Raw genomic sequence first — 14,971 nt, forward strand, 5'->3', positions numbered from 1 at the left:
ACAGTTTCGATTTCATCTTGAAGAATACTGATCAATATTTAGGGCAAGCAGAAAAATAAATATATATTAGGACTTACTAAGAAGTTGTGATTGTTATGATTATTGATCATCAATGCTTGGTGTATGTTTATGTTTGGCTGGCTGTGGTCATGAGGACAGTTTCGCTTGGTAACACTTAAAATTGTAATGTGTGGCAACCAATGGAGCATGGCAATAACTGGAAAGTATGTTACTTTATGTAATTTAAATGCGATTTGTGGGTCGAAGTTTCTATTTACTAGATGTACAGTTGATACTAAAACGAATGTTATCAAATCGTAGGGATCAGTAGGAGATGGTTCTAGCTTTACAAACGTCCCGAAACTCGAACTGATTGTTGACAGACGCTGCACATGGCCAAAAATTTGTCAAAACGAGAAGAAAATGAACCAACAACTTGTTAGTGGGAGCACCTCCTCCTTTCGGCAAGCCCTCATCAAAATCTGCATGCTTACTACGAGTTCTGTGCAGTTCTCGAAAATTGTATTTCACTACCACAGATCCGGGCGAAAGTGAGAGCGAGGATGAAAGAGAGGGGAGATGAGAGGAAGAGAGAACGTGAAAGAGAGAAAAGGAGACGGAGACGAAATCGTCGTCACCTCTAGATGTAAATACCAAACACGTTATACCTTGGCTCTAACCGTATCTCTTCGTTTAGTACCTTAGTGATTGGTGATTGGTCAGGTCGTGTCACATGATCATTGCTGCCACAGCGACAATCTGTTTGTGTCTTTCTTTCTTGATAATGGTGTCAACTCCGACTCAGATTGAAATAAATTTTTGGCCGTGGTGACACCGGATTCTTGTGCGATGCAGGCGGTTGAATACTACGAACGAGCACCGGCTATCTATGGAGCCGAGTACTTTGGGAGCCAAAATGCATCGGCTAATGGTTATGCCTATGGCAGCAGCGCCGGCCACCACCATCATCAGCAGTACTTCTACCACGACCAGGGGCAGGGGGCCGTCAACGGTGGCGGAGGCGGCTACCATGGAATAGACCCACGGGAAGCGGCAGAAGCTGGTGAACTTTATGGGCCAGGTGAAAGCCCTGACCGGGCAAGTTCCGGCGGGGCAGGTAGTGGTGGTGGCGGCGGCGGTGGTGGTGGATGTGGAGGGAACTCTTGCGCAGAGCAAGATGCGTGTGCTGGAATGGTGAATTGTAGAACAGGTGCTGTCAATGGACAAGCCCCTAAGACTATCTATCCCTGGATGGTGGAGTCGAGACAAAATACCAGACAAAAGAAGCAACCAGAATGTGGTAGGTAAAACATCTCAAGATATAAATGAGGATTGAGCTGAGATTAAGGTTTAAGCTTTTTGTTGTGGCCGACAGGATCCATGGATGATTCATAGAAAATTCCTTTGGGTGGTGCATGGATAATTGTAAACAAACTTATAACGTTGCTCAATACAGACGTAAATGATACTTTAGAATTATTATTCGACTATTCTAGTTTTAGCAATGTGAAAAATATAACCAGGATTGTCATATTTGTTTGCAATTTCTTTTAAAATTATAAACAGAAAAAACTTATATATACATGTAATGTATGTAAACATCTTATTGAATGATTTAAAGCACTGGTGAAAACGACAAAAATTATTTTGAAAAACAATATCATTATAAATGCGCTGCATCGGGTCTCTATTGAAAAATATTATGACACAGAACGAAGTATGCAATCTTATATTCCTAATTGAATTATATTGATTCTAAAATTGCATTTCATTTCCATCACGTATTATTTTCAGAGTGAGCATGAACATTATATGTCTTTGTTGTATCTTAGTGACTCCTGGGGTCTTCTTTAGAATGAGCTCAGAGTCAGATATATAGACAACAACAAGATTTGTTTAATGTAATTTTTTTCTCAATTAGAAAATGTATATATTCCCTGAATAGTCAATGCGTATCAGTTGCTGTTTGTAAAGATCTAAATTCCTTCCATTTGAATAGACAAAAACGGATAAACACGTGTCGGTTAGAGACAAACTATTTACTACACTAAGAGTAAAAGTGGGTATTGAAAACGTCTAAATTGGAAGCTGTACCTTTCTATAGTCAGTAGTATATTTACGATCTTCTTTCACCATTTAACACAAGAAACAAATAAACCTTTCTGTTATTTAAACAAAATATATTTTTGTCATCTAATACAATATACTGAATACGCTGTTTAGCTTCTGTCCTAAAACTATGACCCTTTACATCAGTCATGCTTACGCATTTTACATGGTAATATTTTATTTATTAATGAATTGTCCTATATTTTCATATTACGGGACTATTAAATAATGCTACAATTCACTTTTGAAATGCGATCATTTAATGTTATTCATTTAATATTTGATTTTCTTTCTTCTGCATTTTGTCTGCATTTTACCAAATACAATAACTGAATAACAAAGAACTTAATTCACTTAAGGTAATATCCAAAATAAAAAAATATTGATAACTACATGTTAAAATTGTATTTACATATATACATATAATAACGAAACTTAATATTTATATAACATTTTATTCTAAATTTGAAGTATTATCCGAACTATCTGTGGAAAGAATGCAGGAGACCGCAAACATTATTAATAAACAATATGACTAACTTTCTATCTTTCATAGAAATACTAGCATGTCGAGTGCTTTCTAGCATATATTTCCCATGCATGTACTCGGAGAATGTTTACATTTAGGCCATAATTGCTGAAAATAGAACTTTAAAACTGAAACCACTTTTTGTCAATCATTTCCGCTTGCTACCACAGATGAAACATGATCGGGAGTCGTGCGTGATGTTTTAGAAAGTTTAATGTCTCATCCACTTTTAAGACATAAATGTATCCAAGGAGTTGTGTGGGAAAAGGAACATTGGGAAAATCCAACCAAAAAAGAATCGTATTAAATTTCCTTTTTTTAAATAAAAAATGAAAGAAAGAAGGTAAAGAAGAAAAAAGAAAATGTGTCATATACACGGACACAAAAGAGACATTGGTAAATGATGTCGAGCAGCTAGTATTAAGCTATGAAGTATGGCGACCAATGCTCTGTCACCTGGTTACTGTTATTCTTTTACCAATTGTTGGTAATCCGACATATTTTGCTCCGGCTATAGTCTTATTGTTCCAGGCCTTATTTTGTCAAAATGAATGGTTAGGTTTAGGATTGCAATTCATTGGTTTTCGGTTAAGTTTAGGGTAAAGCTTTGGGTTAAGTATACAGGGTTAGGTCCATGGTAGTATGTTAGCAATTCGGTTAGTGTAGGAAATTACCGCGGAGCAATTTTTCTCCGGAGCATGTGTCATACAACCCTTGTTGTCTATACCAAACATCAACAAAATGTTTCCGGTTTGTTTTAGACTATCGAGCATGATTGTTCTTTTACTTAGAGATTTCTACAGCTGTCAAAATTAAGAGATTTTATTAGGACAGGGTGTTTAAGTGTTTTATTAGAAGTGAACGAAGCAGTATAATATAAGTGGTATAATGTTGAAACTACATTGACCTCCCTACAAGACCAATGTGGCGTTATTGGTAATAGTTGTCAAGGCGGAATTTGAAATGGACGTACTATTGAAATCATTGATCACTAGCGTCACTATCATCATCACCATTATGAGTATTGTCGGTGTTATTATCATTAGTAGTAGAAGTAGTAGTACTAGTAGTAGTAGTAGTAGTAGTAGTAGTAGTAGTAATAGTAATAATATTAGTAATAGTAATAGTAGTAGTAGTAGTAGTAGTAGTAGTAGTAGTAGTAGTAGTAGAAGCAGTAGTAGTAGTAGAAGCAGTAGTAGTAGTAGTAATAGTAATAGTAGTAGTAGTAGTAGTAGTAGTGGAAGTAGTAGTAGTAGTAGTAGTAGTAGTAGTAGTGGTGATAGTAGTAGTAGTAGTAGTAGTAGTAGTAGTAGTAGTAGTAGTAGTGATAGTAGTAGTAGTAGTGATAGTAGTAGCAGTAGCAGTAGTAGTATCAGTAGTAGTAGTAGAAGTAGTAGAAGTAGTAGTAGTGATAGTAGTGATAGTAGTAGTAGTAGTAGTAGTAGTAGTAGTATCAGTAGTAGTAGTAGAAGTAGTAGTATCAGTAGTAGTAGTAGTAGTAGAAGTAGTAGTCGTACTATAGGTTGTCACATATATAAATTGCGATATATCAGATAAATTGAAAACATTTATCATACCACAAGATTTAGAATGATTAAAATTATTTGTTAACGTGGATCTTAGTACTTAGTAGATGTCCTCCAACATGCCCCTTTTGAAGTTCAAACTGAAGATTCATTTACAATATACTACATTTAAAAACATATAATGATAAAGTTGAGGTTCGACCACATTGCATTAACCATGGAGAGATGTTTTTATAGAGATAATTTCAGGTTTGCATGAAAATACAATTATTATAAAAGGGGGGGGGAACTATAATTTGCGAAGGTGCAGAATAATGTATTGTAAATTGTGAACGATTAAGTAGCACAAATGGTCATCTTTGTATTGTGTTTGCAATGATACACTATTCCCACTATAGGCATTTGTACTAGGGCTGTGTACACATAAATGTCCATTTTATATTCTTTCTCTGCATTTCATATAAATACTATGTTAGAAAACGAACCATTATAATTATGCTTGATGTATTTTCAGCATCAGTATAGATGTACGTATCGGTCAAAACACTTTATTTCAATTGACCTCGCGTGTTCGGTGTTGAGTTGAACATCTCTATCACACCAAAACTACCAGACATGCAGACATTTGGCAGCGACGCAGATTGGTCTTTCTCTATTCCCATCTCTCTCCATTTCTCGTCCTATGTTATGTGTGACACTCGTTTGAGTTAAGTCATTTACCAGTCTCTCTCTCTCTACCAACTACAAGACAATATAATTCTTCATCCAGCATTTGAACCCTCAGTGCAGATTAAAGAGAAGTTCGAATTCTGAGGGAAAGGTGAACAATATTTTGTAAGCTTTTTCATTCTTTTTATTTTAAAGAGTAGAAGAGTATCATAGATAATTCTCCTATGAATAGGATGGTTCTTCGAACGCCCTTGTATATTTGAAATATGAAAATAAAAGCTAAAGATTGTGGACCACAATTTCATGTTATTTGTTTGTCCAGTCCCATATACACATTTCTATGTACAGTGCATGTGACTTTTTGCAAGACCGGGTCAATTTCCTATCATTTTGAAGATCCTAAACCTCACAGTATACAACAATGCTCATGTACTACATGATCGACATTTTCCAATCATTTCCACCGTATCTTTCACAATGCAATCGCATGACCAGAACTCAACTTGATCTTTAAGCCCTTCACAAATGAAGACGTATAATTTCGACGGCGTCTGGTTGAAATGAAGGGAAAGTGCTGTAGCATTGAACTAGCACAGAGTCTGGGTAACTCATCAATGAGGAGAGTGGCATTTCACGGGGCCTCTCTCAGCTCTCCAATGTGAAGGCAGCCAAAAGACACTTGACTTGGAGGTCACATTTTTAAGCAATGGTGTCTTAAAGGTAGACTGTCATTAGACAGTTTCATGGCATCTTGTAAATTGACATTCCAAAGGGGAAAGGTACGTGTTAATAGATCTTTGACGCACCCGTAACCATTTTTTAATCCCCGATCTTAAAGCAGGTTTAGGTCACTGTGCTGTGACTGTTGAGGTTCATGTATGAACATCAATGTGAACTCATGTTGGTGTTTTTTGTTGGAAAGCTGCTATATTTACCATATTAATTGTATGATTTAGTGTGCTTCTGGGAAGACCTTGAGAAGCAATGTTGCGTGTATGTTTTCGTCTTGGACGACTGCGAATCAATGTTTATTACAAACTTAATTTTCCACCCACCTCCAATTTACTTCCGGCCGATGCTGATGCGAAAAAGAACGTCGAGGTTTTAGCTCGTTCTACAGCCTTTCTATTTCGGTGTGAATCCCCCCGAAAGGCCAACAGTCATTATTAAAAAAAATGAATTGTCCATGGTTACACTGTGACGTAGCTTAGGGGAAGGGGCGGTGCCCGAAAAGGTTAGAAAAGCAAAGATAGGAGGAAAAAGAGGAAAGGGGGAACAAGACAAGAAGGCGAGACACAACCCTCCCACATCCCACTTACTCGATAGCCTCTTGCCTGGCATTTCGTCAAATTGTTAAACCCAGTTCCCCCCCCCCCCGTCTCCCCACGATACCAGTGCCCAATAAATGGCCCGATCCTCTCTATTGGTCACATTGCATATTTCCTCAAATACATATTGATCGATCACTTTCTCACTTTTGGTTCAGAATTGATTGAAGATTCTAATACACGTGACAACTATCACGTGATTAACATACTCAATATCACGTGATGGAATGATTTGTTGTTTTCATTGTGAAACTAAATAAACAGCGTAAATCATCTCCAATTCATTCAACTTCTTTCTTTTTAAAACATAATTTATCGTTATTGATAGATCATGCAGCACTTCAGAGCATAGTAACATAATATCTTGTTTTTTTAGTAACCAAAATAATGTCAAGAATTGTCTTAACTTACAAAGAGACAAAAAGAAATCGTCTCACTTCTTAAGATTCTATGTCATCTGTCAAGGCCTTCTTTTCAGTGTAGATCTTTGAACAAATTAACAACCGGATTAGACTAATATTCGCCAAACACTAATGTGATCAGAACCATCCCTGATCGAATTGTTAATATTTGGAAAGTGTCACTTTATACATGTATCAGTGGTCGTTCTCCTCAAAAACTTATGTTAATACTTTTGGAATTTGTAATAACAATATCAAGGATTTATTTCCTGAAGACATCCTAAAACGATGAAGATGTTCAATATGGCGGCTTCAGAAACGGCTTTTTTTTGGCCATTTGGGGGTAATGTTATTGTTTGATAGGACTGGTGTCAGAGTCTGGTGTCTGTCTGTTGTCGGTCTGTTGTCGGTCAGGTGTCGGTCTGTTGTAGGTCTGTTGTCGGTCTGTTATCGACCAGGTGTCGGTCTGTTGTCGGTCTGTTGTCGGTCTGTAGTTAGTCAGGTGTCGGTCTGGTGTCGGTCTGTTGTTGGTCTGTAGTCAGTCAGGTGTCGGTCTGGTGTCGGTCTGTTGTTGGTCTGGTGTCGGTCTGTTGTTGATCTGGTGTCGGTCTGGTGTCGGTCTAGTGTCGGTCTGTTGTTGGTCTGGTGTCGGTCTGTTGTCGGTCTGTTGTCGTTCTGTTGTCGGTCTGTTGTTGGTCTGTTGTCGGTCTGTTGTCGGTCTGTTGTCGGTCTGTTGTCGGTCTGTTGTCGGTCTGGTGTCGGTCTGTTGTTGGTCTGTTGTCGGTCTGTTGTCGGTCTGTTGTCGGTCTGTTGTCGGTCAGGTGTCGGTCTGGTGTCGGTCTTGTTGGAGGGACCGGAGTATGATAAAGGCATTGTCTACTCGCAACAGTGGTAAGGCATTTTAAATGGCTCCTTTCCTCGAGAATTTCCTAGTTGCATTGCCTCTTATCCTGAGCAGCTAGACATTGGTATATCTACCTGTACGCCTTAATTCGTAACACATTTGCTACCGATTTAGGGGAAAATCACCAAATTGAACCCAGTCGCGCTCCTGTTGTCTAGGAAATTGGGTGTACTTGACCTCTTACAATCAACCCGAAAAAGCTCATCAAACCGTCATTAGTCGCCAGATTTCGTCTGCTTGATATTTTCAATGACAGATACAAGACAGCTCCTCACTTTTCTTATCCCTTTTCTTCTTGGTTTGCAAGAAGACGGTGATAAGATACAAATGTTTGTATCGTTGGATATGTTGTTATACAATTTTGATTTGCGCAGTTACGTGTTTGATGTTGCAGGCCTGTTTGTTTTGTTCGTTTGTTTGCTTATCTAAATGCAGTTGTTGTTGTTTTTTTCTTTAACTACCTTTAACATTTCTTCCCAAACGTTTGATACCGTCATAATAATGCGATTGTCTAATTAAATATGTTGGGCCTCATTGAGCAGTCAGTAGCCCCAGGCCCACATTCCTGCAATTCGATAATTACAATTAATGAAATGATTATAACTTCTAAATTTGGAGAAAGGAGGTCAAACATACTAAAATAGATGTCAAGTCCTGCATTTTTCAGTAGTAGCTGCAAAAGTTCTAACCGATCATTACATTTTGCACGAAATGATTCCACTTCATACTATTCTCTGATGCTATATCTGAATGCTCATTATTAACCTCGCATAGAATGGATACAACAAATATTTTCTCTTTTTTTCTTCTTCTTTGTATTGGCTATTTCCCCTCAAAGATCAATTATATCGCTTTTTGTTGTTGGTATTCATTTATATCAATATGCAAATTTATCTAGCTATCTCGTCGCGCAAGACAAATTATAGCCTTATTAAGATGTTTGTTGAAATATGTTACCAATGACAATTGGCATGTCAGGTGAAATGCATATACATCTACCTTTATCACGAGGGGAAACTAGTTCGCATTTCAGCATAAGCTTTCACTTTCGCATTCAATATCGATGATGGTTTTTACATATTCTCGCTCATTTTAAATTACATTTTGTTCATGCCTCAATTATCCCACCTGAACTGAAGACAAAGAGGAAAATGGCACTGGGAATACGATTACATTTATGGGTTATAAGTATGTTAAAAGGGTGTAGCCTACATTTCCAAACGCTGACCCCCCCCCCCCATACTTCCCCCTACCGCCCCCATCCCTTTCCCGAACACAAAACATTCCCTTTATACCCATCTTTCTTTGTTTGGTGTCCCTTCATCTTCTTTTCTTAAATGTTTTGTTTATATTCGACGTAATAAAACATGCCTTTACCATATTTGTTACATTCATATTGTCATCAAGACCAATATCAATGTTACACAAACATCATTATCGATATCATTAGTATTACTGCTATGATTGTTGTTGTTACTATTATTCTTCTCATTATTAATATTCTTCTTCTTCTTTTCTTCTTCTTCTTTTCTTCTTCTTCTTCTCTCCCCCCACCACCACTCTTCTTAACTTTATCTATCTCTCTCTACTACCATCGTCATCCTCTGTCGTTCGAACTCCCTCGCGCGCTCTCTCGACCCTGCCATCGATTCGCTTTTTGGGCGAGAGAGAGAGAGATCTCGAAAATTATTTTCTCATTATCTCTATGATTGAAAGAGCACATGGAGGGAAATGAACAATCGCACCGAAGTATGATGTGCATGTTAATGATACACGTTGTTCGTTACCCCAAGGTCATACATTTCTATTTTCAGTACAACTGATTTGTTCTGGTTTGCTAGCAGGCTGACGTAGGTTTAAGAGAGTGCAGCAATGGAGAACTTAAACTATATTACTGTATTTCAGATGAGAATTCTGCCCCAGATAGCTGTATATGAATGTTCATGGAATTTCCCAAGCGCTGAGAAGTGTATTTGTCAGATTCATTGTATTTTGATTCGATAAATTACAAATATCTTCATAATTCTAGTAGGAAATCAAAGTTCGATTCTTTAAAAATTAATAACTAACTCAAACTAACAGGGCTCTCTTGCTAAACAGTTTTTATGTACTAAAGAGATTATCCTGTATAAGGAATACAAAATAAATAAATAAAAATAAATAAAAAAATAAAGAAATGAATCAACAAAGAATTGAAAAACTAATGAAATAAACAAATAAAGAGAGAAAGAAAGAAAGAAATTAAGAAAGAAAAAAACTACTCTGCATGTAAAAGGAATGAAAAACAAAGAAAAGGTAAACACTAATGAAATAATGTAAAAACAATCGGCAGGTCTCTAAATTATTTTCGTGTTCTCCCATTAAAGTCCTTGGACGAAATATTAAAGTGTAAAGGTCTTCCCGTCTATGTCACCCAATTTTTAAGCTAATTTGTCGTCTTTTGTACATTTAATCTAAATTATAATCGTGTTAAAAGACCCCTTCGTTTCGAAAAGCGCATAAAATTATCCCTAATTATCAATACTAATCACCTTGCCTCATTGCCTTAGTTACTGCTCTGGAAGAGTTGGGTTCAATCGGAGTATAGAAGACTGTCAACCTGGGAATGATTAATGGAATAATTTACGCATCACAGTACAAACTCACACTCATCATTCAACGAGTCTCTTTGAAGACGGGATCGAGCCGCCAGTGGGGCGAGCCCGTGAGTAAACGAAAGGTGGACTTGGGGTAATGGGGTGACGAGTTATCCAGCACGGCCTAAGGGAATGTCTATATAGGCCCATGTTTTGAATCATTCTGGGCTCGCCATGCCTCCTTTACCTGCGACGCCTACATTTGTTTTTGATTCTCCTTTATTTATCTTCACTTCTCCGAAATTGACCTGATTTTGACTGACTTTCTCTTTTGATCCAATATATGACATGATACGAGTTGAGGAAAATCATGATGGGTCATGGGTGCTGTTATGAGAAAATGTGAAATCTATCATAATCATAGTAATAATCTCTATTCATAATCGTACTCCTCGGTTTAAATCACAAAGAAAAGTTACTACCTAATCGGTATAGGCCAGGAGTCAGTATCAAAACAATGTTATCATCAACTAAGAGAAAGCATTAATCTGACCTATTTACTAAATAATAAGCATAATAATTTTGATGGCTTGTTTGTTCGTTTGTTTTGTCGAACGACCCTTGAACAAACGACGTTTTGCTATATAACGAATGGTGATATAGGATTTTTTTAAGCAAACACTTTAAATATTACTCATAATAAGAATACATGACGAGAAACCGGAACTACAATATATTTTGTGGCATAACAATACCTACCACCTTTATCATCGTTTACAAAATCAATGTCATGTTCCGCAGTGCTGCATAATCAACATACAGTGAGAAAAAAACTCTTAGAGTCTAAAGAACTTTATTGGGAGCTTGTTTGATAGAAAAATGCAAGTAGTTGACTATTCTATTTCCCCCCATCATGCACTTTATAATCCTGTGAAATGTGAAATCAGTCTGACTTTTTCAAAAGTTTTTTTCTTCAGTTCATCAAATAATCGATTGGATAAATGCCAATTTTTGCACGGTTTGTTCTCTACTTTTACAAATTTAAAAACGTTTCATCAGTGGGGTCCGTCCCAAGAGAATGTAAACCCCTTAGTTCCATTCTGACGAAGAGATTATTGTGACACGAATATGACAATTTAAACTAGCTAGCATTTAGAACCTTATATTTTTTTAAGGGGGACAAAATATTTATTTTATGAGCACATCAAGTGAACGTAAGTGATAAAGAAAAAATAATTGTATATGCAAAACTAATTTGATTCAGATTTGTGATATATTTCATTGACACATTAGTTAAATGTACTACAGATCCACTGATCTTCGACGACTACACAAGAAATATACTTATAGACCAAATTTGAAAAGGTTAGGGTTGAAGTGATAAGTTGTTTTAGTTATCTTATGGTATGTTGTTTATATAATGTCTTTGTTTTCTACAATGTATTTCTTGTAAATCTTTGTATATACAGGGCTCTTTTGTAAAGCAGGCCCCTGGCACTGAAAAGACTACCCTGTTTTTAAATAAAACTGAATAAATAAATAAATAAGTAGAGTCATACAATGGCTCGATAAAGTTTTGTATATTTAGAAATTGCTCTAAAACACGAAATTAATTGACTTGAATGTTTTGTAAAAAGCACTTTATATATTATAGAATTAACATTGAATATATAAATGTGCTGTTTTTACTTACAGTAATTTGAAATTGCCAGGCGATAGTTTCGTGATATTTTCATCATTCGGTTACCATGGAGTATTTAAAACAGGAATGGACACAGAAAACTTTTTGTTTTTGCATTTGTATCTTGTATTATTTGGGGTATTTTATTGAAAGGATATCGCCCATTCAATACCTAAATAATATTTAATACATAAAACGCAGGCACCAAAGATTGAAATAAATGGGAACAGTCGTCAATTTCATTCCATCATCTACCAGTTTTTACCTTCTACACTATATTGATATATTGTGAATTTTACATTTTTCGCCATTAAATGTCGTGATCATAAATGCATGAATGCATCACTAAAATATCGTAGGAAGAAGGTCATTGGAATGGAATAAACTTTTTGAGCCAATTCAAGCTAAAGAATTAGAAATATTGCATGAAGCCTGAGTCAAAATTATCATTATCAAATGTTGTTACAAAATGGGAAATGTTTTCGTTTTTTGTAAATTACAATTTTACTCGTCATATTCAAGCGGCAGACGTATATCTTAAAATATCTAATAAAGAATCTACTATTTCAATTTTAATTCCTTGGTTTCAAGGCTAAGTGACCATGTTTTGGTTCATCTATTTAAATTGCATCATTTTTATAAATACATTCTAATTTTTTTGTCAATAAAGGCATTATAATCATCCTGAAGATAATATTTGTTCAACATTAATGCATGTAAATAATTAAGTGAGCGGCTTTCTTTAGTAAATGTAACACAAACATTTTTCATGTTTGACATCAAATGGTGTATTTTTATTTGTCAAGCAAGCCGCTCTGAGATGAAAACTGTGTGACGTATTTGACTGACGGTGCATGGGTTAATGACTCATTTAACCTCATAGAGAGAGAGAGAGAGAGAGAGAGAAAGAGAGAAGGGGGGGGGGAAGAGAAAGAGAGAAAAAGAGAGTTGGAGAGAGTGTTGGTAAACATAGATTGTAAACTATTTTAAAATATTATTGTGAAGGAATAATAAACTGATAAGGAAATTGTAAATTTATTTACTTATAAGGTTGTTAACACTAAATGATTACAATCCCCATATCTCTCTCTCTCTCTCTCTCTCTCTTTAATCCATCTTTCATTCTTTCTTTTTCGCTTTCTTTCTGACCATTTCTAAAGATTTTTTTCTGTGAAATGTATTATTCCTAGAATCAATGTGTCGATCTTTGTCATAATTGCTTTTAAGATATAATGCTATTTTATTGCGTCACATTTTCGTGTACGTTTTTAAAGAAAGATTTTAACTTTAGAGACATTAATATCTCCCCCGATTCGTTCAATTTGTCCTCGTATTATAGTAATAGTCTTTGTTTCTTTCTTCTTCGAAATACTTGATTATTGTTATTATTTTGGTATTGCTGTTGGTTATGATGCTGTTTTTATCTCACATGTCAGAAGCATAATACATGTATATAACATAATTGCTACCATCAAATCTGCATATTACTGATGAAGGTCACGATGTTTATTGCTGTTCGCCTGATATTTCATTGTGTTCTATAAAACGGCAATAACTGGTGTAAATATTTATTTTATACCCGACCACAAGCCATACACTATACATATTTCAGACAATTTCAGTGCATAAAATAAACATAATTTTTCAAACATGTATCTCTCTCTCTTTCTTTCTTTTTCCTTTTAGTAATCGATGATAAAAAGAAGCCTATGCCAGCGGTACCGCCTAGCGAGAGTCCACCTAATATCCCGAATGAAATCCTTAGCGGAGGACATGGAGGCGGAGCAGTTATAGCAGGAGCACCAGGAGCCGTAGTAGCAGGAGCCGGGCATGGAGTGCCACAAGGTAGCGCGATGAGCCCAAATCTTAGTAACCACGCCAACAGCATCAGCCCGAGAGAGAGCGGGAGCTCCGGGTCTATGAGCGGGGGAAGCAGCGGCGGATGCAGCGGAGGAAACGGCGGTAGCAGTCCGAAGCGAAATCGCACGGCTTTCACTAGCGCACAGCTAGTCGAGCTGGAAAAGGAGTTTCATTTCAACCGCTATTTGTGTCGACCACGGCGGGTTGAAATGGCAAAATCTTTGAATCTCACAGAGAGACAAATTAAAATTTGGTTTCAGAATCGAAGAATGAAATACAAACGAGATATGAAAGAAACAGAGCGAGCAGAACGAGGGATCAAAGTCTCAGACTCTGTGCTAGCTCGCCAAGCCGAGCGGGCTGGACATGTCAGCGGCGAGCCGTTTCTCTTTGGGTTCCACCCGGGTAGCTCGCACCACTCCGACAGGTCATTTCGCGGGGCGCCAGCCTACTGTCAATTCTCCTACTCGTGTACACAAGAACAATCGCTTGAAGCCACACCACATCTAACACACTTGTGACACTCGTTATGACTCATTTTGATTGTTGTAAATATTGACAAAAACATTTATTGTGAATGTTCAGGAAATAATTCGGATGTGATGTGATTCGAGATGACGTTTTCAACCTGCAACTGAATGACTATGCACAACTCCATGAGATGATAAACACTTTTTATTTATATAGTCTTAGGAAGGTTTCACAGAGCAGGAGAGCAGCATAGTACGTAGAATATCTTTTCAAAGTTCATTGTATAAAAATCATGTACTGTATGAATAATTCAAACACTGTCAAGTACTTAAGATAAGAAGAAGAAGGATGATAGCTTTACTCTAAATAACAGCCAGTATTCTTGCCACATTTTGCCACTCATAGTATTGTTGGTCATTGTAAATCGAAAATTCGAGTGATGGCATTCAAATCTGATTTTACTCGTTTGATATAAGTATAGAAATGTGCAAAATGTAAAACTTAATATGTCATTTAATATAATTTCGTAAACAAGATTTCAGGGTCTTCTGATTCATACGATTCAAATTTAAACACAATATACATGTAGATTGCAGCCATAGTTGACATATTAATTCAAAAATTGTATTACCTAATTTGGTTGACATACAAGAAAGATGCGAATGGGCCCTGGTGCTCCAGTTGAATTTCATAATTATATTTCAGAAAAATGTCCAGAAATTATTTGGATTATATTGCATATAAAATGGATTATGTATATATAAGGTTTTATAATCATAAAAAAGCAACAATCGATCAACAATGGAAAGCGCTACACAAAATGATAATGGTTCTCACACACATGCTTCAGGCATCAAAACTATGATCAATATTTTAAACATTGTAATCTTTTGGATGTTACTTATATTTGAAATATG

At 36.4% G+C, this 14,971-nt stretch overlaps 1 protein-coding gene across 1 annotated transcript; it reads left to right on the plus strand.

Annotated features, from left to right (window-relative positions):
- Positions 1-849: 849 nt before the first annotated feature.
- LOC100888710 (homeobox protein Hox-A3) lies at positions 850-14,672 on the plus strand. The gene is made up of 2 exons (XM_003727639.3): positions 850-1,300; positions 13,410-14,672. Exons 1-2 carry the CDS (start codon positions 850-852, stop codon positions 14,102-14,104), a joined length of 1,146 nt encoding a protein of 381 aa, XP_003727687.2. The 3' UTR covers positions 14,105-14,672.
- Positions 14,673-14,971: the final 299 nt, after the last annotated feature.

Source organism: Strongylocentrotus purpuratus, unplaced genomic scaffold (assembly GCF_000002235.5).
Source record: "Strongylocentrotus purpuratus isolate Spur 01 unplaced genomic scaffold, Spur_5.0 spur5_scaffold_6, whole genome shotgun sequence".
In the NCBI taxonomy this organism is placed as follows: domain Eukaryota; kingdom Metazoa; phylum Echinodermata; class Echinoidea; order Camarodonta; family Strongylocentrotidae; genus Strongylocentrotus; species Strongylocentrotus purpuratus.

Excerpts from the sequence above, each read along its gene's own strand:
- LOC100888710 (XM_003727639.3), top strand. The coding sequence starts at position 850 with ATGCAGGCGGTTGAATACTACGAACGAGCACCGGCTATCTATGGAGCC. Across the intron at positions 1,301-13,409 it reads AAAGAAGCAACCAGAATGTG|TAATCGATGATAAAAAGAAG; the intron begins GTAGGTAAAACA and ends TTTTCCTTTTAG.